Source organism: Solanum verrucosum, unplaced genomic scaffold (genome assembly GCF_900185275.1).
Source record: "Solanum verrucosum unplaced genomic scaffold, falcon-dt-bn FXZP01000254.1, whole genome shotgun sequence".
Taxonomy (NCBI): Eukaryota; Viridiplantae; Streptophyta; class Magnoliopsida; order Solanales; family Solanaceae; genus Solanum; species Solanum verrucosum.
In genome coordinates this window covers 576,338-604,021 of record NW_026019983.1, presented here as the reverse complement: position 1 = coordinate 604,021, position 27,684 = coordinate 576,338, and the positions used below count along the sequence as shown (strand labels likewise).

General features: G+C 33.1%; 1 protein-coding gene across 2 annotated transcripts; it reads left to right on the top strand.

Moving 5' to 3' along the window:
• The first annotated feature begins 2,661 nt into the window (after positions 1-2,661).
• LOC125817929 (transcription initiation factor IIF subunit alpha) lies at positions 2,662-10,181 on the top strand. Of its 2 annotated transcripts, none has more exons than XM_049497434.1 (11): positions 2,662-2,811; positions 2,914-3,092; positions 5,630-5,785; positions 6,216-6,361; positions 6,458-6,828; positions 7,282-7,397; positions 8,079-8,213; positions 8,410-8,622; positions 8,852-9,058; positions 9,869-9,957; positions 10,057-10,181. In XM_049497434.1, the coding sequence occupies exons 2-11, from the start codon at positions 2,922-2,924 to the stop codon at positions 10,067-10,069; spliced, it is 1,617 nt and encodes a 538-aa protein (XP_049353391.1). In that variant the 5' UTR covers positions 2,662-2,811; positions 2,914-2,921; the 3' UTR covers positions 10,070-10,181. The 2 variants fall into 2 exon arrangements, with proteins under 2 accessions (XP_049353391.1, XP_049353392.1); XM_049497435.1 differs by having other exon boundaries at positions 8,079-8,217; positions 8,417-8,622.
• The last annotated feature ends 17,503 nt before the right edge of the window (positions 10,182-27,684 follow it).

Here is a 27,684-nt window from a genome sequence, read left to right as displayed (position 1 = left end):
TGAAATCGAAATGGTTTATCTGAGACATAAGTTATGGATAATTTTATAAGATGTGCGAGATTGAAATGTTTCATCTGAGATGTTGGTTATGAAAAAATTTAGAAGAGGTAAAATTAGATGAAAAAATATACAAGGGTCTTATATTTTAATATTTTTAATGTACTTACTAATAATATTGTACATTACTCGAATGTGGATAGATATAGCAAATGAAAAGGAAGAATAAGTCATTTCTCCTCTTATGCAAAAGAAATTGAGCTCAACAACTTCTACTTTTGTGCCTATAGTAGTAGTGTCAAGTTAGTAACTCTCCGACAAGGTTTGTCATCATCAACAAATGTTGCTACAATCTTAAGTGGTCATTTGGTGAGTTCTAATATTGAAAAAATGACTTTTCTTACACCTATAACACTAACAAATAACTACAAGTTAGTGATAGTAGTACTTTGTCCCAAAATAAAATTTCTAACCTAGATGATGAGGACATCTCTGAGGAAGTTGAGGAAGAGGAAATGTTGGATTATTGTTTTACAAATGCAGCTAGGAATGCAGATGTTTCTCCCAGGCAACAACGCAATAACAAAACAAAGCATGAAAGAAACACAGTTGGGATGGTAAAGTGATTGAAGAGTTTGTTCCAGGCACCTATTCGCGAGAAAAACTGCGGGACTATACGTAATGTTTCCCCAACTCATTACGGAGGTCCTTATATAGTTTTTCCAAAAAAAAATGTGGGGTACCCCAAAGGTATCAAATTCATGGACTTATACACACGAAATCAGCGAAAGTCGGGTAATTCCTATAATTTTGCTCGTAAATGAGAAAATATGCGTATAAAAAACGGCAAGACTATATGTAATGCTTCCCTAACTCATTACGAAGGTCCTCATTTCAGATTTTTTTTTTGAAATTGTTCATAAATTGAATTCGATGAATGAGTTTCATTCATTGTTAGTAATCTTCAATGCAATTTTTTCTCCCTTGGTAGCATTAACTAAACTATTAAGTAACAGACGTTTTCTATCATTACACAAGAACACTTTATTGCATATATTTCCATTAATTTATAAATTTAACTATTCCCACATAAATACACATATCTCAAGCATAGGCTAATATACACGAAAAATAGTGTATATACAAAAATATTTGTGAAAAAAAATGACGGGACTATACGTAATGCTTCACCAACTCATTACGGAAGTCCTCATATAGATTTTTAGAAAAAAAATTGTGGGTCAAGAAAAGAAAAACAGATGGGGGATTAACAATCTGGAGATTCGAACATTCACCGATAAAGTTAAATTTTAGGTAGTTAATCAATTACGAAGATTCTCAAAAAATTAAGCAATTAATGTTGAGTATAAAAAGAGAAAAATAATTTTCTTTTATTAATATGATAAAAGTAATAAATAAAAGAAAATAAATATATTTTAAAAATAGTGGACAAATAAAATTAAACGGAAGGGGTAATAATGTAATTTCACCAATAAATAAGAAGAGACTGAAAATTGTACATAAATCGCATTCGTCGAATGCGTTTTATGCCTTATTTTCTCAGTTTTTTCTATTTAAGCATCTAAGAAGGATTTTTTCAAGTTTTCAACGCCATGATCTTTTTTTAAAACACAAAAAATAAAATTGTAGGTCCAGAAAAGAAAAATAGGGGAGGGGATTAAAAATATGGAGAATCTAACATTCATCGATAAAGTTGGGTTTAAACTTAAACGAAAGGGGTAATAATGTAATTTCACCACTAAATAAAAAGTGATTGAAATTTGTACATAAATCGCATTCGCCGAATGCGTTTTATGCCTTATTTTCTCAGTTCTTTCTATTTAGGCATCTAAGAAGGATTTTTGAACGGCATGACCTTTTTTTAGAACACAAAAATGAAATTGTGGGTCAAAAAAAGAAAAAATAGGGGAGAGATTAAAATTGTGGAGAATCGAACATTCACCGATTAAGTTGAGTTTAAACTTAAACAAGAGGGGTAATAATGTAATTTCACCAATAAATAAAAAGAGACTGAAATTTGTAAATAAATCGCATTCGTCGAATGCGTTTTATGTCTTATTTTCTCAATTCTTTCTTTTACAGGTGGTAGAATTCTAGACCATGTAACCTTGCCAACTCAAGCAGCCTGGAATGAAGATTGCAATGGCGAGGGTCAGTTACCTACCATAAGTAGGGACTCAGAGAAGACTGTAAACGACTTTTCGAGGAAAGACAAACAAAAGTGTGAACCTACTCTTTTCAAATTGCAATTTGTGAGATTATACAGGTTATGTTGTGTTGTTATTATTCTTTCCTTATTATGTACTTTTAGCATACCAAGAGTAAAACATATTCTACTTATTTTTATGTTAAATATTTAACATTAATTGCATATTACTTTTTTTTCTTTAAAATTTAAGACTAGACATCAATTAATATAAATATTATTATAAAATACTTATGTATATTAACTTGAATTCACAATTATGAACTCCAGATATAGAAAAAAATCTTCATAGTGAGTGACCTTCGAATGGTCTCTATCCAACGTAAATCCAAACTAATCGATCTCCAACATGAATACTGTGGTGCCAAAATAGCAATTTCACAAACTTGAGGTGCTCATCATACCATAACCAGAAAATCTCTCCGCATTCTCGTGATTCCATCTATAAATACCCGTTTTCCCCTTCAATCAATTCAACTGATTTCTCATTCGCTCTTCAATCTCCTCTCGATCTAACGAACACTCCTTAACGAGAAATCAAATTGAAAAAACTTCAACTACTGAATCAAAATCCACAGTAATTAACGGTGATTTTCCAACGATTTTGTCAGTTTCCCCAATTCGAATCGCTTATACGGAACCCTAATTCTGATGAAATGAATGATTTTTAGCTTTTTTTGGATTTGCAGGGACAGTAATGTCGATAGATTTGATTCTGAAACCTTCATGTAGCAGGTGTGGTTCATCCTCGGATCTGTATGGAAGCTCATGCAAGCATTTGACTCTCTGTTTGTCTTGTGGTAAAAACATGGCTGAGACTCGTGATAAGTGCTATGAGTGTGGAACTCCAGTTACACGATTGATTCGAGTATGTTTCCTGTGTTGAATTTTGCTATGAGTACTGTAATTTGGGTGAAAAGTTTTGTGTATAATATGCTAGACAGTATCTGAAACTGGAATGAAATGAGCCTGCATATAGAGAGAGGGGGAGTGTGTCAAGGATTTAGGAAGAAGATACCTCATGTTTTCTACAAATAAGTAAGGGTATGCCAGTTACACAATTGTTTTGAGTACAACCAGTGTAATCCCACAAGTGGGGTATGGGGTTATGGGTAGAGAGGATGCAAACATTACCCCTACCTTGTAGAGAGACTTTACACCTACAGGTTTGTTTCGAGTATGTTTTCTATATTGAACTTTCCATGAGTACTATAATTTGGGTGAATTTGCACCCAAGGATGTGGCATAATGGTCAATGAAATGAGTTGAGAACCATGAGGTCTTAGGTACGAATCCCATCAGAGACAAAAATAAAGTACTATAGATGATTTCTTCCTATATGTTCTAGCCTTGGTGGATAGTTACCTCGTGTCTGTTACAAGTGGGAGGTGGGATCTATCCGTGGAATTAGTCAAGGTGTGTTAAAAATGGCTGACATCATGATTATCAAAAAAATATATATTAAAAATTAGGTGAATTTATCTGTGTATTAACTTACTAGTATTGGAGTGAAATGAGTCTACATAGAGAGAGGAGTATGTCACGGATTTAGGAAAAAATATACCACATATTTGTTACAAATAAATAAGGGTATGCACAACCATGAGCGGAGCTAGGTACCACAATGGGGTTCATCAAAAAACCTTTCTGTATATACAGGGTCAATTTTTATTTTTTTATGTATATATAGTAGTTGAATACCTTGGACTTTGTATGTTTACTTTTTGTATATATATTTGAATTTCCTTCGCAAAATTCTGCTTTTGCTGGCAGCAGCATAACATATGTACATTACATAAAATTTTGTCAATCAACCATGGTTAGTTAATGTCTCAATTGTGACTAGGCTTCCTCTTAGAGTTATATTCTTTCTCTTTGGAGCAAAGACATGGTGCACATGGGTTTCTGCAGAGTCTTCATATTGTCTATCCCAACAAGTTTGGGATTGGAGCGTACTGCATAGTTGATAGATGCTAGTAGTTTCTCTAAGTATTTGCCAGAGTTTGTGGGTACCTTTGGGTTCTTCGTAATTGAAGCATTATGTTCTTCGTTCTGTTTAAGGCAATTGGCTAGGTGGACATAATCTAGGTTTTGCTTATGCAGAGATATCTGTGTGGTTGAGTTTGATGGTGTTTATTCGAGAGTGCAGCGACCATAAGGGGATGCTAGTGGTTTCTTACTGCAGTTGAGAAATTCAAAACATTGTGAATATAGGAAGCCAGTCACGTATGCCTTTTACTCGTGCTAACTATTAAGTGATAAATAAAATTGTATGGCAAAAACGACTAACTTTTAGGCCATCTTCCAGAACAGGGGATTACTTTGTCACTCAACAATGTAGAGTTGCGTGTGTGTAAATAATTGGAGAAATGATTATTAAAGTTGATGTTTTGATCCATCTAGGTTGATTCACCTTTTTATTCTGTAGGACTCCTTTGATAAAAATAGATTCACATTTTGTTTTCCTATGGACTTTAAAGTAAGCTATGCTTGGTAGAAGATGTTTGACACATATAGGTAGGTTACATCAGTATACTATCCTCCCGTTACCTTATTTTAACCCAAGCACATTATCCTTTCCTCTGTTCCTCATTCAAGATCAAGAGTTTTTGCCTCCCTATACTTCCTTCACTACTTTTCTTATATTCATCCCTTGCTTCTCTAACCTTTTGGCTATCTTGTTATCCTTGTTTCCTGATTATGTTCTCATTTGCTAAACACAACTATTTGCGACACCGGTATAACAAATCTGTCTTGATTTATATTGGTTTTATGCGTGAACTAGTTCCTTCTTACCTTTGTTAAGATTATCTGAGACCTGAACAACGATAGAATAATAGAAGGATGAGGAATATAGGCAGTATGGTATTGCCTAGAGAGACTAAGCCTTGCTGAATTAAGGTTACATTTGTTGATCTGTCACAGATGTTTGAGAAGCAAATATAACCCCTTTCTACTTCTCCAAAATATTCAACTTTTACCCCTGTAGAATGTTGAGTAATCGGTGGATTTATTGATGGATGCAGTTATTTCATGAGCATGACTGATATCAACTTTGTAAAGGCTGATGCATTTAGCAGATGAAAGAGGTAAAGTGTGTTAGACCAACTTAGGATGTGCTCGCCGCTGCCTTCTGAATTGACGTTCTTATCTTTTTGCTCCTGAATTGATTTGATTTGCTCTATTTTGTTTCCAAAATATTTAAGTGAGCATCTTAATTGTGTTAATGATATCAATTTGGTGAGACCACACTTTTGGTAGCTAGTGCTGACTGTAGTTTTCTTGTCAAAAGCATTCAATGTGTGTCAATTCATGAAAGATATTGTCTTTGATACATTCTTTTCTTTATCCATTGTGCAAAATTTGGTATAAGACTCTGGCTATCGAAATTATGTTTATGTGCAGGAGTATAATGTTCGGGCTTGCTCCAGCAATGACAAGAATCATTTCATTGCTAGATTTGCTTCAGGCTTACCTAAATTTTCAAAAAAAAAGAATGACAGTAAATGGACTTTACAAAAAGAAGGTTTGCAAGGACGTCAAGTTACAGATACTTTGCGGGTATGAAATATATAGTAATATCATCTCCGTTTGCATCAATTGCGCACATGTGTGTGTGTCTCTGTATGTATTTCCACTAGTTTAAAGGGAAAATTGCAATGTCTCCTTATGCTTATTTTAATTTTGTTATATATGCATGTGTGAGAATCTGCTTGATGCTGAAGGGATATCGTACAACCTATTCCATGAAGCCTCTTTTGCAGAAGCCTGAGAAATATAATTAGATTAGATAGGAGGATTCAACATCTAGTTATTAGAGGAGCATCTTTACTGTGAAAATGTAATAACTAATTAAGAGACCACATGCTCAACATCTTGGATCATAGTTATGCTACTATGGATGGCTGTTGTCCTGTTCTTGTCAGATTGTAATCTTTAGTGGCAGGTCTTATATGTTCATTTATGACTTTTATTTTCTATGAAATTGCAGGAGAAGTACAAGAATAAACCATGGCTATTAGAGGATGAAACTGGTCAATTTCAGTTCCATGGTCATCTCGAAGGAGCACAGTCAGCACAATATTATCTACTGATGATGCAGGGTGAAGAGTTATTTGCTATTCCTGCTGGTTCTTGGTATGCACCTTAGTTTTTGTTGTTTCTGTAGCTTTGACTTCCAAAATATTCTTTTAGATCTTGGATTTGCATTTATTCCTTCTTTTTTTCCATTAGGTATAACTTCAACAAAGTAGCCCAATATAAGCAACTTACTCTGGAGGAAGCAGAAGAGAAAATGAAAAATAGAAGAAAAACTGCTGATGGGTACCAGAGATGGATGATGAAAGCAGCAAATAATGGGCCTGCTGCCTTCGGTGAAGTAGAAAGATTTGATGACAAAGAAGGTGGATCTGGTGGGACAAGGGGGCGTAAGAAAACTTCTGGTGATGAGGACGAAGGCAATGCATCAGACCATGGGGATGAAGATGAGGAAGAGGAGGCTGCTAGGAAAAACAGGTTAGGACTCAACAAAAGAGGCATTGATGATGATGAAGAGGGTCCTAGAGGGGGCGATCTTGACCTCGATGATGATGATATTGAAAAAGGTAAGACTTTCTTCTTCCTAGAATGCTTTGCCGATTCGACCCACTGATGTAATTATCTAGTAATCTATGACCTGCATTTTCATTTTCATTCTAAATGGTTGGAAACCTCAATATCCTTCTCTGTCTAGCTCTCAGCTAGCATTATAGAGCTCTCCTGGGATTTTTCTCGCTGAAATCATTGTTTGGAACTGTTTATATCGTTTTCTTGTAAATTAATGTCCACGAATTACCGCAGTTCACAATTATCTATTCTCCTTTCTTGGTTTTAAGAACTTGAAATGATTTCTAACAGGAAAATGTCTATAATTGCTGTTTTGATTCTAGAGTGGGACTTTATTCATCTTTGGTTCTGTTTTTTGGTTCTGAGTGCATTACGTCGTTTCTTCACCATTTGATCAGCTTCTGCTGTCAGATTTCTTTTGTTTCCGCTGAAGGGTTCTCCTTTCTTTCTAGGGGATGACTGGGAGCATGAGGAGATTTTTACGGATGATGATGAAGCTGTTGGGAATGATCCTGAGGAGAGGGAGGATTTGGCTCCTGAAATTCCTGCTCCTCCAGAGATTAAGCAGGTCAGTTATTTGTGGAATTTTGGAATTCTGATAGTAAATAACTCTACATCAAGCTGCACCCAGCAGGACTATGTAACATGTATTTGGGTTATAAAATTTATTGGATAACTAGCTTATCCAAAAAGCTAGTGGCATATATTTATTGTACTAGTATTCTTTACGCACTTTGCACGTGTACCTTTATCAATGAGTATATTTTTAAAAAAAATTACATAAATAACCTGTGTCTGATCAATATTTCGTGGATGGGCTTTATGCTTTAGTGGTAGGCGTGTTATGTGTACGCGTCTACCTCATATGTATGATAACAAACTTTTTTTAAAGTGACATAAGCATATAAATGTAGTACCTGGATATGTGTGTTGCATGTATATCTCATACATGTTAATTAATACATAATTTGTGTTTGATACCTTTTCTATGAATACTAATAATGCTCTTGATTATGGACCATTGCACTTGTTTGTGGTCCGTAAGATTTTGGGGTTATAACATTTTGCTCTTAGGAAGAGCTGAACCTTTATATGTGAATGAGATCTTATTTGAGTACTTGTAACTTGGACAGAGATTCAGTAGGACTATGCATTGAGGAAGCGTTTTCGGGTTTATTTTCTACTTTGTGCATTAACGCTCTTTCTCTACCTCGTATAATAACTTTTGTCCTTTCTTCGTGTGGCTCAGGATGAAGATGACGAGGAGGAAGGTGAAGAAGAGGGAGGTGGTTTGAGCAAATCTGGAAAGGAGCTGAAAAAATTGCTTGGAAAAGCCAATGGATTGAATGAATCAGATGCTGAGGATGACGATGATGATGATGATGTAAGTTTTGTTTTATTATGGGTCATTAAGGCAAGGTTTCTTTTACTTTTCGTGTTAGAAGGTTGATAGAATTATTTCTTCTTTTTGTATTTGCTGTCTATGCCAAGAGAGTTACATTTAGGGGCAATAAGCAGGCTCTTAAACTTCTCATAATTCTGTTTTCTCACTCCATGATTTTTTCTTCCGCCTTTATTAGACAGAAGAAGATATTTCACCTGTATTGGCTCCTAAGCCGAAGGAAGCACCTAAAGAAGAACCGGTTGAGACCAACAGTCCTTTGAAACCAGCTGCTTCTGGATCCAACCGTGGTACTCCAACTTCAAAGTCAGCTAAGACTAAAAGAAAAGCTAATGGAGATGAGTCGAAACCAACTAGTGGTGCTCCCTTGAAAAAAGTGAAAACAGAGACGGTAAGTGACTACTATGATATTTGTTTGTTTATTTCATGATGTGGTAAGATTCTATCTAGGCATATCAAGTTTCACACTCGCCAAGAAAACCGCTTATTACCCCCTACTGTTCAATAAAACTATGATTTTGGGACTACTATTAACCAATTCCTTGATATTCTAAGGAGGGATTATTTCCTTTCTCTTATTATGTTATTGCTGCCGATCTCTTTCTCTTCACATCGTGCAGGATGCCAAGCCTGGGAAAGATGAAACCCCATCTACTGCAAAGAACAGTGCTCTTTCAAAGGGTGCATCATCCTCTTCCAAAACTGCTCCAAGTCCAGCCACAGGTCCTGTTACTGAAGATGAAATTAGAGCTGTTCTACTGCAGAGAAAACCAGTGACCACACAGGATCTTGTCAGCCAATTTAAATCTCGTTTGAAATGTAAAGAGGTATGACCAGGCTAGTTTGTTGAGATAGATTTGTGACCATTGTGACTCACTGACATATAGTTTAGGCTTGTAAATGCAAGTGAAACCTGAAATAAAAGATTTGCGGTTTGGCCACAAATAAATTTAGGTAAGAACTTGAAAAAAAAAAAACTTGGGAACTATTGTTTGGCGATATAATTTGTCAGTACTTGACAAATATATTTGGCAAACATCCTAAGTTCCCAAGTTTTAGAAAAAACTAGAATTTGGGTTAAATTGTAGTATTTTATTAGAACATCCATCCTCTATTAATAGCTATTTACAACCAACTCCATTAAAAATAACAACTTGTTTTTAATGGGTTATAATTTATCCTGAATCAATGACACATTTGAGTATGCGATTATTGTATTGCTCTTGCCCATTTCGTTGTTTTTATTGTTGTTGATTGTCATCAATTGTGTTATAAGGTTATTTTTTAATGGAGCATGTTCATTATAAAATGATAAAAAGACAAATTTATGGGTAATTTTAATAATTTTTAGAACTTATGGGTATAAATTACATTTTCTTGAAAAAGCCAAATATTTCTCCCAAAATACACGGTAAGACTTCACCCAAAAATGACTTGCCAAAAATACTTGGAAATTTGTTGCTAAATGCTAGTTTACTGACTTGAGATTTTTGTTGCTGACCCTATGCATCTGGAAAAATGTATAGCACAATTAGATGCCCCCAGTGTAACAGCATGTCAGCCAAGTTTAAGAACTCTTTTTACTTCTTGTGAGTTCCTTCTTCCCTTACGCGACTGCATTAATTACATTGTTGCAGGATAAGGCTGCTTTTGCTGAAGTATTGAGGAAGATCTCCAAGATACAGAAGACTACTACAGGAAGTAGCTATGTCGTGTTGCGAGAGAGGTGAATGAATGCTTATTTCAATGTCTATGTTTTTCGCACGTTGGCAACTCCATGATTTTGTAGTTTCTAAGTAATATGTCTTTGTTTTGTATTTGACAGGACAAATCAATAGGACAAACCAAGATAACATTGGCTACAAATTGGTCAAGATCTGGAGAATTTGGAAAAGAAACTGTATTTTATGTTTTGTTTGACGTCTAAACGTTATATAATGAGCAAGCTTTACTTTGCTTGTAATAGTCTTGAATGATTGTCGTTGTAGACAAATGAGCCAAAATGGGCAGTAAATCTGTGCCATGGGTTGGATAAACTCGTAGATAGATGTTTTCCTAGTTGAAAATTCGTATATAATTAAAGAACTTTTATGCAAGTTAGCCTTGTTTATTTACTAGCATGACTAATATCCACATTATTAGTATCTACACAATTTTTACCACTCAAAATGTATAAGTTCAACTCATTACATTAAGAATCTGTTTGATTATGAGAATTCTTGATAACGATGATATGAATCCGCATTTAAGTATCCATAAGATCCTAGAGCCTAGAAGTGACTGTTATTCTTACACTAGGATCTTATAGCCATTCTAGCAAGTAAAGATCAAAACAGAGCTCCATTATGAAGTAGAGTTTTAGGATTACATATAAACAATACATATCGCAATAACATGTAACAAGACATAATATCAATAAGAGATGGAGTTTCAATCAAATACTAAATAAGAGCAACATATTGCAATAATAGCGTAACAAGTAAGGAATTTCAATTAGATACTAAATAAATGCTACATATATTACAATAAGAGATTGTTACATGATTTTTGAAGAAAAGAGAAAAGTGTCTCTTAAGTTATATCTAAACAAATGTTAATTAAGTGATTTCGGAGAGATCAAACTCTCTGTGTAGACCATTCCTTGCTTAAATGTATGACATTGAGGCAATAATTCAAATGGCTCTCTGGATGTCCTATAGATGGAACTAAGAACTCCAAAATAATTGAGAGTATTTTTGAAGAGTTTTCTATAATGACCCATTTTTTATCTCATTCTTCTCTTCCTCTCATTCTCCATTTTAGTCACTTTATTTCTCACCACCATTAAAATAACAAAATTTATAATGAAAAATATAACAAAGCTTTCCTTATCTATAAATCTTCTTCAACGTAAAAAATTCACTATGAAAGAAAAAAATGAATGATTAGTAGCAAAATAGATGAAAAATATGGGAAGAGAAGAAAAAATGGAAAGAAATCAAGAAAGAAATGATTTTGGAGATTAGTTTGAGAATTCTTTTTTAAAAAAATTATTTGTAATTAAAAAAATGATGTGGCAATATATTTCTGATGTGGATAGTGAAGTGTTATCTACATTAGCGCGATTGGGAGACCCACATGATCAGAGGGGTTTAAAATACTGTGCTTTAATAACTTCAAGTGTTCAATTGGCAAAATCGTGAGTAGAAGGATCCAAGTGACAAACAGAGCCAAGTACAAGAGTCTCTCAGCTCATTTCGCCTATTTAATATTAAGCCTTGAAAATCATTTGAGAAATCCATCTATACGTACTATCTTAGAAATGTTGATTTTACTTTTTACCCTTTGTCAACATTAAGATTTTGTTGGATTTAAATCTATAAATTAATTTGTACTATATTAAATTCAAGAAAATAGTTCAGGTTATGTGACAATTTAAGTCAAATTAAATGAACCGCTAGAATCATGACATATGTCAAACTTATGTGGTAATTTAAGTCAAATTAATTAAGCCGCTAAAATTATGCCGCATATCAAAATTATGTGGCAATTCAAGTCAAGTTAAATCAGTCATTAAAATCATACCACGTGTCAAAGTTATGTAACAATGCAAATCAAATTAAATGAGTCACTAGAATCATAACATGTGTTAAAACTATGTGGCAATCCAATTCAAATCAAATGAGTCACTAGAATAATGTCACATGTATATCTATTATATTCCGACCAATCAACTCAAAGCTTTTCACAGAAGAATGTGATTGGTCAGTTCAAATCGACCAATCAAATCTCATAGGTATACCACTCCCTACAACTATAAATAGGGTCCTCATTATTCTCAAAATGTTTTTTTTTTCAAGAACAAGAAGCAAGAAAAGAGCTCGTGGTTCAAGCAATCAAGTTCAAAATCAAGAACAAAGGCAAATATTAAGACGTTCAAGATCAAGTTACTTGTTAATATTCATTATTCGTCGTAATCATACAAGTGTTCGTGACGAATAATTTAAATTCAAGATCGAAGACGAAGATTCAAGATCAAGTTATCCAACCCTTGACTCTAAATCAAATTCAAATAAACATATATCATATTATTTAAAGAATTAGAGAATTATCGTAGAGATTATAATGTGCGCTACATTTTGAAATCAAATACTACACTTTGTTACTCCGATTTTCCTATCTCGATTATTTATTTTTCTCGATTCGAAAATTTGTCGTATACACCCTTCATTAAAAAAACTCTATAAAACCGTCATTTGCTAAATATTTTAATTTATTTATTATCCTAATATTTAAGTCTTTGAAATTAATTAAAGTATAATTATTAAATATTTATTTATTTATAATAGCTAAGAACTCTTAATATTTAATATTTTAAAATTGAATAAACGTTTACATGTTAAATCTTTTCATATTGAAACTATATTATAAATATTTTCCTTAACTAAACAATGTAACACAACTAGGGATGGCAGTGGAGCGTGGCGGATGCAGGGTGAGACAGTTTTAAGGCTCTGATGGGCGGGGTGATTTTAAGATTGTGCGGAAAGGGTTGGATGCAGGCTGGGTTGAAGTGGGTTTTTAGAAGCCAATGTGGGGTGGGGCGAGGCGGGTTACGGGTCTATACGATTTTATGCGGGTTCAAACTTAATTTTAACTTCTTACATGTTATAACTTATAAGAGTGATAGAATATTATTATTTATTAAGATAATTTCTTTAAAGTTATTCGGTTGAATTTTAACTAATTATATGTTATAATTGAATTTTTCTTCTTACATGTTATAACTTATAAGAGTGATAGATTATTATTTATTTTTTATTAAGGTTTTATGGGGGTTCAAACTTAATTTTAACTTTTTACATGTTATAGTTGAATTTTTCATATTTGGTTGGTTAAAATCTTTGCAAAAGTTTTTCTCTAGAAAATAGGTTTTTTGTTCTTTTGAAAGAGGAAATCACTTCTATGGTAGACGTATGGAAAACAAGTTACACATGTGACACTCTACATCGATAATGTCTTCCTCATTTTCCATCTTCATTCCCACCACCACCGCACACCCCTATCCTCCATCTTCACCTCTCGTAATATTTGTCTAAATTATATACAAACTAGGTAACTTGTCCGCGCTACGCGCGATTATCAAATATTTTATTTATGACGTACATTATATTTATTATCAAAGATTAAAATTCTGTGGATATCAAAGACCTATCAAGCTTGGAGGCAATAACACCGTCTTCACTCTGCTTTGTATCTGAATTTTACACTTGTCTAAAGAATCAAACTACCACTTAATCTATATGATAACCAGAGGAAATAGAATATATTGTTTAAGTAAAATATTGAATTCATTTAAGAATGTTTGTTGATGATAAAACTCGAGAATTTCAGCATGTTCTTATTAATTGATAAACTCACATTTAAATTATCCAATTATAATAGTAATAAAATAAGTTTATCCTTGCTTAAAATTATTTCCATACAATTGATACTCTTCTATTGAAGAATAAATCTTGACACTAAACTGTAAACATAAGACACAAGAATTTCAATTTAACCAAACAATTTACAAACACTAAAATCAATCCATCTTAATATGCAGAAATAACCAATAAAAGTAATCAATATCAATATAATAAGATAATTTTCCATTCAACATCCATATCCAATCCTTTTTGATAATTTAGCACGTGTTAATAACTATACTCATAAAAAAATCTGCTTACATAAAATGGCAAAAAATAATGTAAAGACGAGAGAGAATAAAAGAGAGAAAAATAAACATTAATGAAACTACAACTTAATCCAGCAAGTGATTTTTTTTTGTTGATTAGTGGAGTCGTAAGGATAACGAACGAAAAAACTCAAAATCAACCTAATATGTCATCGATAACAAAAGTAGTTATCAAAAATTTTGGTTTGTATAATTTAGATACAAAGAAGAGACGAGATGAAGAAACAAAAATTTCAATGTGATAATTTATAGATATTATTGGTAACTGATGTGTAGTTGAAGAGATAAAATAATATTTTAAAAAATTAATGTGCATATAAACTTTTAACTTATGATTACCGTTACTAATCTCCAAAGTTAATAAACTTTATGTCGTTACTGCAAATTAATGTGTCTTTATATAGGTATATAATATAGGAGTTTCAAGAAATGAAATGAAATGAATTAAAATATGGTCAATTGATTATTTTTAATGTTTTGTAAATATTTTTAAGTGAAATTATGTATTTTAAAATTAGATAAAAAGCCAAAAAAATCACAAAAAAAGATAAATAGAATTCTAGCCCTTAGAGCGCGCCACGTCACCGTTTTCATATTCAGCTTTATATATATATATATATATATAGATGCTTCTAGGATAATAATTTTTGTTTGCCTAACAAAGTTATAAGTAAAAAACATGCATATTTATTTTCATATAAATCATTTTCTAAATTTTTATTTTAATCTTACCAAACACATTCTAAGTAATTACTAATCACATATTCATAGTATTGCATACTAAAAGTTGAATGCGCTCTCGGTTCATGAATAACGGATATTGCCAAATGATAAATTATTTATATTCATGAAACATCATAATATTAGATACTTAGAGCAACATATTATACACATATAAAGTACTACTATTTACACATTAACGAAGGATGATTCATTTTTTCCAATAGTCATCAATGTTCTTAGCTTTTTTTAAACAAAAAATCATTACGGATTAATTTAGTTATTTATATTTTAAAATTTTAAATTTAATATGAAAATATTTTTATTTACCAAAAAAATAATTATTAGTACTCTATGTAATTATTTAAGAATAAAATAATATTAAAAGCAAATAACAAATCTCTATTGATTTGTTAATAAACAAGTGAAGGAAAATGACCAATCAATCAAGTAAAATGGAAGAAAGAGTTTATGTCATGTGTTAATAAATAAAATTTTAATATTCAATTATGATTAACTGAAATCAATATTACTTCATTAAATTATCTAATTATAATATCAATTTAAATACACCTGAATAAGTAATAATCCTTCATCAAATTCAAATGAAAAATGAAAAATTTATGAAGTTAATTAAAGTAGAGTAGTATACACATTTTAAAGTATTAATTTGGATATAAATAAGTATTATCTTTCACCAAATTGAAATGAATATGGAAAATATATGGAGGAAATTAGAGCACAATTGACAATTATCATGTCACTAGCGAAATTGTCCATAATGAAAATTAATAAATTTATATAGTTTTATTTTCCTATATATATATATATATATCACAGTTTTTTAAAATAAAGCAATATGTGATATTTATATTTAGGTTTGTATCAAATAAGACAATTCGATATTTCTCTTCATACGTGACCTGATATTTTCCCATTTTTTTCAAGATATAAAATATAATCTTTTTCATCTTTTTAAGTACAAACTATTCATATGAACATTAATGATGGTGAAGAAAATGGAATAACGGATCATATTTTGAAACAACATTATATTGTATTACTTTGAAAATATTATTTTATGTTTTAGCCAGTAAAAAGATCTGTGCATCATGATTGTAAAACATACTTTCTTCTTCAATTTTGAAAATTGGATATATGCCTTTTTTATTGTATATAGATAAAGGTATATACATTACGTCTACATTTAGTTTCAAATAATTTATTTATATAAGGATTATATTTTTTTAGAATATAAATGCATCAAAATAACATGCTAATGAATATAAAAACAGTAGATTTACTGAAAAGAAAATTTTTGGAGAGACAAAGAAAAATAAATGGGAATAAGAATATAACATTGTTAGCCTCAAAACACGCTCTCTCTCTCGGTATATCGATTTTGAAAAAAAATAAAAAATTATAGGAGATATCTGGAAAAAAATATTAATTCAACGAAATTTCATGTATTAAATACAAATTTCATACATACTAATTTATTCTAATCATCAATAATTTCAAAAGCCAAGTATAAGGCATGTTTGGAAGTAATGATAGGAAAGAAATGACATTTTTTGATTTGTTATTCCATTTAAATTGACATTTATTTTAAATTCAGGATGCTATTATGTTCAAAATGTTGCATTAGTTAATCATTTTGTTCATTGTTATTTGAGGTCATGTTGCATTTATGTTATAATTGCTACTAACAATTGCGTTGCATATTTTGTTAAATTCAAATTGAGTTGTTTGCCTTTCAAGAGACATGTTGGGATGCCATCTCCCTTCAAGTGACATGTTAATTTAATTTGGGTCGTCAACTTTTCAAAAGACATGTTGGGTTGTCACCTCATTCAAAGTGACGTGCTAAATTCAAGATTAGATTGTCCGCCTTTAAAGAGACACGTTGGATTGTCACCTCCCTCTAAGTGACACATTAAATTCAAGTTGGGTCGTCCGTCCTTAAAGAGACATGTTGGGTTGTCACTTTGTTCAAAGTGACATGTTAAGTTTAAGAGTGGGTTGTCCGCCTTTAAAGAGACATGTTGAGTTGTCATCTCGTTCAAAGTGACATGTTAAGTTCAAGATTGGGTCGCCAGCCTTTAAAGAGACACGTTGAGTTGTCACCTCCCTCTAAGTGGCATGTTAAGTTCAAGTTGGGTCATTCGCCTTTAAAGAGATACATTAGGTTGTCACTCGTTCAATGTGACATGTTATATTCAAATTGGATCGTCTACTTTTCAAGAGACACGTTGGGCTGTCACCTCCATCCAAGTGACACGTTACATTCAAATTGGATCGTTCGTCTTTCAAAAAGACACGTTGCGATGCCACCTTGTTTAAAATGATAGGTTATATTCAAATTGGCTCGTCCGCCTTTAAAGAGACACGTTGGATTGTCACCAATTTCAAAGTGGCATGTTATGTTCAAGTTGTGTCGTCCACCTTTAAAGAGACACGTTGGGTTGTCACCTTCCTCTAAGTGGCACATTAAATTCAAGTTGGGTTGTCCACCTTTAAAGAGACACGTTGGGTTGTCACCTCGTTCAAAGTGACATGTTAAGTTCAAGATTGGGTCATCTGCCTTAAAAGAGACACGTTAGATTGTCACCTCCCTCTAAATGGCACGTTAAATTCAAGTTGGGTCGTCTGCCTTTGAAAAGTCACGTTAGGTTGCCACCTCGTTTAAAGTGACATGTTAAGTTCAAGATGGTCGTCCCCCTTTAAAGAGACACGTTGGGTTGTCACCTCCCTCTAAGTGGCACGTTAAGTTCAATAGTGAATCGTCTGCCATTCAAGAGATATGTTGGGGTGTCACCTCATTCAAAGTGACATGTTATATTAAAGTTGAACTGTCTATCTTCCAAGAGACAAGTTAAGTTGTCACCTCGTTCAAAGTGACATGTTATTCACATCGTCCTCCTTTCAACGAGGTACACTACCATCACTGTGCAATTTTGGAAGTATCAAATGTATATGAATGTTTTCAGTTTATGATAACTTTTACCTTTTTGTTTAGGCTTAAGTTATCTGCGGACCCTTAAAATTGTTCACATAATTCGTTTAGACACCTCAATTAGACATTATACCTATTGAGCACCTTTAGCGTTCAAAACATGTACCTATTAAATACTTTTCAGTGACATGGCATTATGAGTGTATTACAGATCTAAGGAAGCACGTGAAGGCAGAAACTTATTTTGGCAGACCAATAACAAATGGAGATATCAACATTAGAAAAATTATAACTTAAACATATAAAAATAAATAAAAAATCCCTAGCATCATCTTCCCCAATTTGTCTTCCCTACTCAATCCAATATTTTCATTAGGCAAATTCCTTCGCCACCATCCCTCGACACACCTCTTTCCCATCTAATCCTTCATACTTTCTTTCTTTCTAGCATCATGCCGCCATTATCGATATAGTCGTCGTTGTTTTCTTCATCGAAAAAGCATCAATTAAATACTAATAATTAGTCAGAACACAAAAAATCAAAAGAATTTACTGATAATGATTTTCATTTGAGTTATAGAAGATAATTTCATCAAAAATAAAAAATAAATTTAGTCAAAAAAAATTCCAGCGAAACTCAATTTTTTTCGACAAAACTAATATGAATCTGAAATTATTTTCTTTGAAATCGTTAAAGGAGAGGAGGTAGGTGTGTGGTAATCGGCGTGAGAACAATTATCGGAGAATGGGTGGTTTCAGTCGAAAACGATTGTGTACTAGCAAAGAAGAAACTCAGAAAGGATGAACGTCGGGGTAGGTGGGTGCCTGGGTCTTTGGCAAAGAAGAAAATAGGGAGAAAGGTTTAGCCAATTTTTTTTGGAGGGGTTGAAAACAAATTTTAATTTTATTTTATTTTTAATGTATTTTTTAATTATTATTATGGGCCCAATACCACATGTCTTTTTCTGATTAGTTATTATGCCATGTCATCGCGAGTGGATGACACACAATTTGTATTTTTAGTTGATTGTCAAAAAATGTTCAATAGGTATTTTTTTTTACTAATAAAGGTGTTCAATTGGAACAAACGTAAGATAAGGTGTTCAAGTGAAATATGCGGATAACTTTAAGTGGCTACAAATGATTTAAGCCTTCTGTTTATTATTTTCAGCCCTATGATCCATTTTTAATTTAATAAAAAAATTATTTTTAAAATTGTCAATAGACTTTTCATTAGCTTGTCACTTGTTAACCTTATTGCAAACTACTCTCCTTTATTTTATATAATATATATGTATTCAGATACCCCCCTCCCCCCCGGCCCGCGCGTCATCTCCTTCTTTCTTTCTTGCTCTCTTCTTCTATTTTATTCATCTTCTTTTTATTGTCTTTGTTGACGCTATCGTCCCTATTAATATTCATTATTTTTATCGCATTTTTTTCCTTATCTTCACTAAACTATTTTGCTTTGATTTTAAAATTTTTGAATTTTTCTTTTCCTGAAATCGTTGAAAAAATCTGCAAAAAATCAAATGTTGACATCCAATTTTGGCCCTCCACAGTTTAATTAATTTTCAAGCTTCTTCAATTCGAACAATATGAAATAATTGTTTTTGGAAATAAAAAATACTTTGATAATCATCTTCAAGGCAATTTTTCACATATCTCTATATATGAGTATAAATATATTTAGATTTATAAATTTACTGCTTATTAAAGATTAGGAAAATTATTACACCAAAAATATGTTTTAGTTAAGTAAATTTTATTTTCCTAAATAATCGACTAAATCAACATATTGGTCTTTTATTTCGAAATAATGGTTTATATTGTTACGATTAAGAAGTTTATTAGTTAATTAAATACGTGACTCATTTTGTTCCTCATCTCTATCAATTTCTATTAATATTTTTTTTGACCTCTTGAAATTCTTTGAAATCCAATTGGAACCTCAACTTTTCAGCCCAAAAGACCAAGTTTTGAGGCTTTTACTGGCTTTTTCCTTCAGCCCGAGTGCAATTTTCTAGCAGCATTTTTCCACCCTTAATTTTCCAGCCCTCCAGATGACTCGGCCCAATCCCTTCACCAACAAGAGAAACCCAACAACTTTCTTTCAATACAAACGTACACAGCCAGTGGACAGAAAATAACAGCCAGTTCACGGCGTCTATGCACACGTGACAGCTTTATTCTCGTCGTCTTCTTCTTTTCCCTCGACAAACAGTACGCGTAGTACTGTTCCAACGTCGATTCCAGCTGCAAATTCGTCCTTGTGGACTCAAGATCGAGCCACATAGCTTTCGAAGGACGATGGGTCGATCTTAGCGCTCCATCTCGCCTTCAATCCGTTGAAATTGCAAGAATCATTGGGAATATGCTCTGGTTCGGGATAGAATTCCGTTTGAAAATTCAAATTTTGGCTTTTTTTAGCTCGACTCTACCCTCATCCGTTTCCCCCCAAATCTGCTATATTTCCTCCTATAAAAGTCGATCATCATCTTCATTTAGAGGATAGAGACAACTTACATTAGGTTGGGGGAAAACCATAGGAATCAGTTAGCATTAGAGACAAAAATACACTAAAATTATCAGTTATACTATTACATACAAGTATTTAGGATAACTCTCAAAAACGTAAAGATCGGAATCCAGATTTTGCTTAGTCCTCGTTCTTGTCTGTTTCTACTTTGTTCGTCTGGGTTCTCGGAGTCGTAGTTCGGGGTGAAAGCTCATGTTCTCAATCTCGTCGTCCTAGTTCCTGCTCCGAAAAAAGGTAATGTTTTCATTCCTGCTTCTCATTCTTTCTTTTTAGATGATTTTGTGTTCTGTTCTTATCACTGTTCGAGTAGTAAGTTTCTTGCTGATTTCGTGTGTTGATTAGTGGCTTGGTATGCTTCTTTATATGGCTTGAATATTTTAGTGTATTGTATTCTCTGTATGTTGTTGGTGTATTAGATTCGAGGTGCATTTTATTCAGTTTTTCTCAATCATAGTCTCATCTTTAATTAAACAACTAATAGTCCAAATTAGTTATTGCCTTGAATTTGCAGTGGTGTTCTGTATAAATGCTTTGAAGTTCTCTATCAACTCTTTCTCTTCTCTCTCGAATGCCTTTGTTCCTCCGTGGTTTAGCTTGATACATGTTAGGATAAATGAAATATCATCTTTGCTGTTAGTTCGATCACCATGTCTACATTCTCTATATTATGAGTGTAATGATTAATAATTTTAAATCTTCTTTGCGAGTTTATTGAAAGTTTTAGTTTGATTGAGATTGTTCTTCATCTTTGAATATCTTTAAAGTTTTCAAATGAATTAATAGGTCTTCTGGTCTTAGCTCTATGAATGTTGCTTTGGTATGCCCTTTTCTATCCTCTACTGCCCTAGAGTTTTTTTCAAAAATGTGGCTGGTTCCTCATTCAGTCTTCAACATGTTGGTATTTATTATTGTTGTTTTCTTTTGTTTCCAAAATAGAGGCAGAATATCAATTAACTAATGTAAATGTTGTTTTTCGTTTTATCTACTATTTTGTTGATGTATTAGCTATTTTTTCACCATTTCCGAATCTCATGATCATGCTACTGCCTAACATACCCTGTTTTAATCAAGTTTACATCTCCATTTTGTTTAAATTTTAGTCGATATTGCTCACCATATGTGGTAAGGTTCCGATTGAGGGCTTTATAGATTACTCAAAGACTGTATCATGTGGTCTTTCTCTCTGATTGTCTTGTTGTCCAGCATGTTCTCTTTATATTTCAAGTTGTAAGTCGACTGCTGATCACTTGTTCATCGTAATGGCATTTGCTCTTATTACATCTATGTTTGCTTTCTAACCAAGTTTATTTTTTTTATACATATGTATGTATTTTGGGTGTTGGTTTCACTTGCTTAAATCTTGTCATGTGTTTATTTCCAACAAACTAAATCCTAAGCATTTTTTCTTTCTTTCTTTACTAGCTTAAGCAGTCGTAGTTCTAATGCTTTAAATATCGTTGTCGTTAACCTGAACTCTCTACATGGTTATAAGTTGTTAGCTTAGCTCGAAAGTGTTTTGAGTTGGTTCTAATTTTAGTTCCTTTTTATTTTTCATATGAACCTTCTTGTTCGAATCCAACTGGACTCCCCTCTCTTGCATTCGATCCTCTTTGAGTCGACCTCCATCAAGTTTTGAAAGGAAACTAATTTTATTGGGTCAAAACTCAAAACCAGCAGCAGCCCCAAAGGGGCTATAAATTGAAGTTTTTTTTGGAATGTAAAGTCCACTAAAAAACATTAGCTGCAGCAACCTTAAAGGGCTAAAAATAAACAACAGTAGCAGCAACCTCAAAGGGCTGAAAAACGGAGCAGTAGCAGCCTCAAAAAGGCTGAAAATTGAAATTTTTTTTACCTCAAAAGTCCAATTTAAACAGCAGTCCCCAAAGGGGCTAAAATTGAGAATTCTCGGACTTTAACAAGTCCAATTCATATAGTAATGCCAACAACAGCTAAGCAAGAAATAGAAATTGGGTTAAAACCCAAAATTGACGAAGCAACGGATCGGCAATTCAGTCCCAAAAGGGACTTAATATGGGCTGAAAATGTTTTGTTTATATGTTCTTATTAGTATTATCATTGATGCTATCTTTTCTTCTTATATCTAACTTCTAACTTAAATGAATCCTTGAGAGATTTTTAATGATTTTTTCTATTTCGTTAGTCATCTATTTTTTAAGTATTCAAATTTTCAAACCCGTTTTAATTAAGACAATCTAAACTTTAAGAATAACTTGAGAATTATTCATATTTTTTCATAGTTAGTATTTAGATTTCAAATCTATGCTTAAGTGATTATGTTGAATATTCGACTCAAAAACTTGACACGGATAAATTGTTAAGTTACAATTTTATTTTGACATTTTAATAATCAAATTATTTCAATATTTGAGATGATACAAATGTACAAGTATCAAAATATTTTTCATTTAAAATAAGAATAATAATAATAAGATTTTTCAAGTAGTTTAAAGTTTTCTTTTAAAAAATAGCCAAATTTTTAAATCCGTCGATCAATCACATGTTAGCGGATTCTCTAAGATGCCTAAATCCTTCCTTAGAGAATTATTCGAACCCTTACCCGACTCTGGCTTTATTTAGAATATTTTCTTTCAAAATATTTCCTTTTATATGGTTTTCTTAATTTTTCCTAAAAATTAAGTGGCGACTTCCAAATTATTCATTTTTCCAAAAAAACTTAACAAAATTGCCAAAGTTACGAAAATGGTTTCGAAATCTTAGTTTTTGAAATCGAATCGTAACAGAATGGCGACTTCACTGGGGACTAAACAATTGACTGACAACTTCGCTGGGTAGGTATACGATTATTGATAATTTAACATTATATGCTTTGAAATACTAATTTATTCTTTCATAATTTACAGATCTATCCTCAACCTAGAAAATATGTTGCGTGTTAAAAATCATGAAATACAGTAAGATACTTTTCTTGCTTTTGAATTATCTAAATGAGTAGTTTCTTTTAACTTTTCTTTCGAGGTTTGCTTATTGTGATTGTTTGTAAGGTTGGTTAGATTAAATTTTTGATGTCTTGGCAAGTTAGAGTTTGTGTTGGAAGATGAATTTTGGTCCAAGAAATAGGAATGTGTTAAAATCTTTTGGTTGCAAGTTTAGTAATTTTGTGAACTACTTAATTTAGGCATGAAATGTGTTGTTGTTTGTTTGACTGTTTGAGATCATATGGTGTATACACATGAAACTGAATTTCTGCTAGATAAATCTTTGTTCTTCTGCTCTTATAGCTTCCTCTAGGGATTTTTATCTGGATAATACGTTCATTTGTTCGTGAAATAAGTAGTTGTATTGAAAAGACATCAAGGAGATGCATGAAAGATTATAAATCAAGAGAGAAATATATAAGTATAAGTGAACAGAAGTGTCACTAGTGGATGTTGGTGGTGTTGAGTAGTTTCTCCTGGAAGGGGCTACAGGTACTTGAATATCAGGTGATTCTTTGGTTGAAGTTACTACTTTTTGTGCTGGCTTTTGGGCTGCACTTTTAGCTTTAGGCCTAAGTGGACAGCTTCTTTTGTTATGTTTACTGGACTTGCAGAAAGAGCATGTCATAGCTATTCTCATTTTGGGCAATTTTCCGATCTTTTTCACCTCTCTCACCTCCTTTCTTCTATTCTTGCTTGGCCTGCCAGACAATTTTACAACATCGGGAGGCTCTATCTTTGGGTTTGCACTATCTGGCCACATTTTCATGCTTGGTACAGGCTATATAAAGTGAGAATAGGCTTGTAGTGCATTGATGCCATGGCATGTGCACATGGGATACCCTTTAGTTGTCAAGTCTTACAGCTATAATATGCTCTTCCCAGATACACAATATGGTCAATTTGACCCTCTTTCACTTCAAAACGAAAGTCCCCATTCCATTGAAGTCTACAATTCATTGACCTTTCCACATTAGCATTAAACACCTTCAAAGCTATTGGAGATATCCCATCTACCCAAGTTGTAGCAAAAACCTTCATTTTAGCTATTCTATTCATCACCTTGATTCTAATTTCTTCTAGCATAGACACAATTGTCTTGTGTCTAGCTGCTAGTATCCAAGCATTCAAACTTTCAACCATATTATTATCAACACTATCACATTTTGAGAACTCCTTGAAGTACACTGTACACCATTTTTCAATGTCATATGTGAGAAGATCTTCCACAATATTTTTACCCAACATACTTAACTCACCTAACCTAACCTTTAATTCAGATTCAAATGTTTCCCTACCACACTTTCAGAACTTTTTCCTTCTCTCAGTACCCTTCCATTTCTTTGACCAGTTTGACAGAATGTGTCTAGCACCTAGACACATTATGTGCTCACAAGCAGGAAATACTTCCTCAGCAGCACTAATCAAACCCTACAAAAAATAGTCAACAATGGTATGTATATGAAGTAAAATCAGTAGTAACTAAGCAAAATAAATAGTACAGTAACTAAGTTATATGATATTGATAAAAATAGTAAGCAACAATCTAGCAAAATAAATAGTAACTAACTACTAGGAAAAAGCAGTAACTATTTTATGCTTTGACTTCTTGTTAGTTATACTAGTTGATTAAAATATTAAATTGAGCTGAATTTAATTAAGAAAAAAGGCAGAAAGGAATAAAGGTTTAAGAATAGTAAAAATAACAGTATCATACCTTTTGCATATCACTGATTAGAGTAATTTGATCTCCATTTCCAAGTTGTAAGTCATCTTGCAAGATCCTCATAAACCATCTCCATGTTTCTTTTTTTTCTACTCCAGTAACAGCCCAAGCTATTGGAAACATTTGGTTGTTTCCATCTTTAGCAACTGCTACAAATAACTGCTCGTTACATACCCCTTCGAGAAAACAACCATCAAGACTTATACACTTCCTACAACTATTCATGAACCCCAACTTCATAGCAGCAAATCAGATGTAGGAACCCACAAACTCTTTTATCCATCTTCTGTATCAGTAAGCAAAACTATCTACATCTGATGAGTCATAATATGGCTCCTCATCATCACCTCCCAAATTGTCCCTCAAATTTGTTCTTTTTTTTCTTGGTAAGGTAACTTTGTATTCACACCAATAAAACTCATCAATTAACAACTGATGAGGTGGGATTTACAACCCCATAGGGCATCCTGATAACCAAAAACCCAAAAAAAAACTTAACAATTGTCCTTTGAAGTCCACTAGACTAACTACCTCCCCCACCATATCCTGTTTACACAAAAAATACAGCAAACTCAGACTCTTCATCTTGATCTTCTGAATGCTGCTAGCTTGCCCGTTATGGGATCTTTCATTCCTTTCCTTTCAAAGTGTCCACCAGATGCAAGCTGGAATATATTTCCACCAATCCTTTTTTGATCTTCTTCTTCTGCCCATTCTTTCCCAGTGTTTCAACATGTCTAAAGAAGTTTCTGGCATTACCCAGCTAACTTCAAGTATACATAAGAACATGTGCCACAGATTTACAGTTGTTTTGCAATGTAGAAATAAGTGGTTGTTAATTTATTGCCTCTTTATCACATATATAACACCTTGAGCAAATATGTATACCTCTTCTCTGTAACCTTTCGTGAGTTAAACATGCTTTTCTGATCATCAGCCATGAGAAACATGACACCTTTAGTGGAATTTAGATCTACCAGGTTAGCTTCCATGGCCACTCCATTCTCATTCTCCGGTTATGATTCATATTCCAGTAGCGGGATTTCACTGTGAAACTCCCTATGTTGTACAACTTCCATATTGGACTTTCAAGTTCTTCTGTGACTCCTGGGAATGGGTTCAGCACCTGCAACAGCCCAACTACTCTACTAATCTCCCAGTCATTTAGAGCGCTTCTGAAAATCAGGTCCCACCCTTGAAGAGTCCATACATGTGCCATTGTAGCCATCTGTTGTAGACTTAAAATAAATAGGTCTGGGAATAAGGTTTTCAAGTCCCTATCCCCTATTAAAATCTCAGTCCAAAAATCAGTTTTAACCCCATCTCCAATTTTGAATGATATATTGGAGGCGAAAGAAGGCCATAGTCTTCTGATAGTTTTCCAAACATAGTACCCAAAAACACCTGTTACTTCATCAGTGATCCAATTATTTTGAAGACCATATTTATGTGAGATAAATCTTCTCCATAATACCAAATCTTCAATACAGAACCTCCAAGCCACTTTTTCAACAAACTAACATTCTGTACTTTCAACTTTTTTATCCCCATACCCCCTTGTATTTTGTTGAGGGTCACCTCATCCCATTTGACTAGGTTGTACCCAAGCTTCTCTTTGTTCCCCTGCCACAAGAAGACTCTCTTTAGTTTGTTGATTTTCTTCTCCATGTTTCCTGGGATTGGGAATAGGCTCATCATGTAAGTTGGGAGGGCATCCATTACTGACTTTATGAGAGTTAATCTGCCTCCCATAGGCTCTTCCATCTAACCCAGCTATAAGAGAAGAAATTTAGCGGATTTTTGGATTGGCATAGATGTATAGTACTACTGTGTTTAGGCATGAAATGTGGTGTTGTTGGATTTGAGGCCATATGGTTTATACACATGAAACTGAATTTCTGCTAAGATGAATCAGATTCTTTGTTCTTCTGCTCCTATAGCTTCTTCTAGTGATTTTATTTGGATAATACATTTGTCTGTTCATTCTATAAAGTTGATCATTATGCTAGAAAAGAAGCTGGACTGTATCGTTTCACAAGCCTCGATACTAATCAAGACTGGACATTCTAATTTTTTCGACAAAAAGGAGTAGAGTAATTAACTAGATAGACAAAAAGGAGTAGAGTAATTACTCTACTCTTTTTTGTCAAAAAAATTAGAATGACCACTCTTTCAACAAGTCCCATGCCCTTTTGATTATACCTCTAATATATAAATTGATCATAATAGGGATGCATAACACGAAACAACAAACATGACTGCATGAGTAATTTTAAAGTGTTCTTTGAACAAATCTAATAAACTTGCATAAGCTATAAGACATGAACATGACTACATGAGTAAATTTTTATACACCCTATTGTAATATGAATCCCTTTCTCCTTTTCTAAATTAGGCGTTTACGCTCAGTCATTGCTGCTCCGGGCAATTTCGCTCCAGTGCGGGGCAGTCCCTCTCTGGCAGTAGACCCAGCTCTTCGTTGGGTAGGCCACGGTCCTAGATCAATAAGGACGCCAAGGAAACACAACTATGTGGAGGAGGAAGAAACTGTGAGATGATCTGGGGGATGATCCATTGACTAAAGCTCGGGCAAGATCTAGAACGACGACTGATCTCATTACTACTTTTCCATTACTTTTTTCTCTGCAAATATGTTTGATAATCTGACTCGAATATCTCTTGGACAGACTAGTTTACTCTCCTTCAACCATAGTTTAAGAAGCTTAGCTACCTTAGAGAAAATCTCATGCTTCTTCGGATTTCCTAATTGAATATTTTACTTCAAGAACATTATAAAAATGACATGTAGCACCTCTAATTACAACCATTAGTTGTTGCT

Bases quoted from the DNA above. Each gene is read 5' to 3' on its own strand.
- LOC125817929 (XM_049497434.1), top strand. From the start codon at position 2,922: ATGTCGATAGATTTGATTCTGAAACCTTCATGTAGCAGGTGTGGTTCA. The intron at 3,093-5,629 runs GTATGTTTCCTG...GTTTATGTGCAG, and splicing joins CAGTTACACGATTGATTCGA to GAGTATAATGTTCGGGCTTG. The intron at 8,214-8,409 runs GTAAGTTTTGTT...CGCCTTTATTAG, and splicing joins ATGACGATGATGATGATGAT to ACAGAAGAAGATATTTCACC.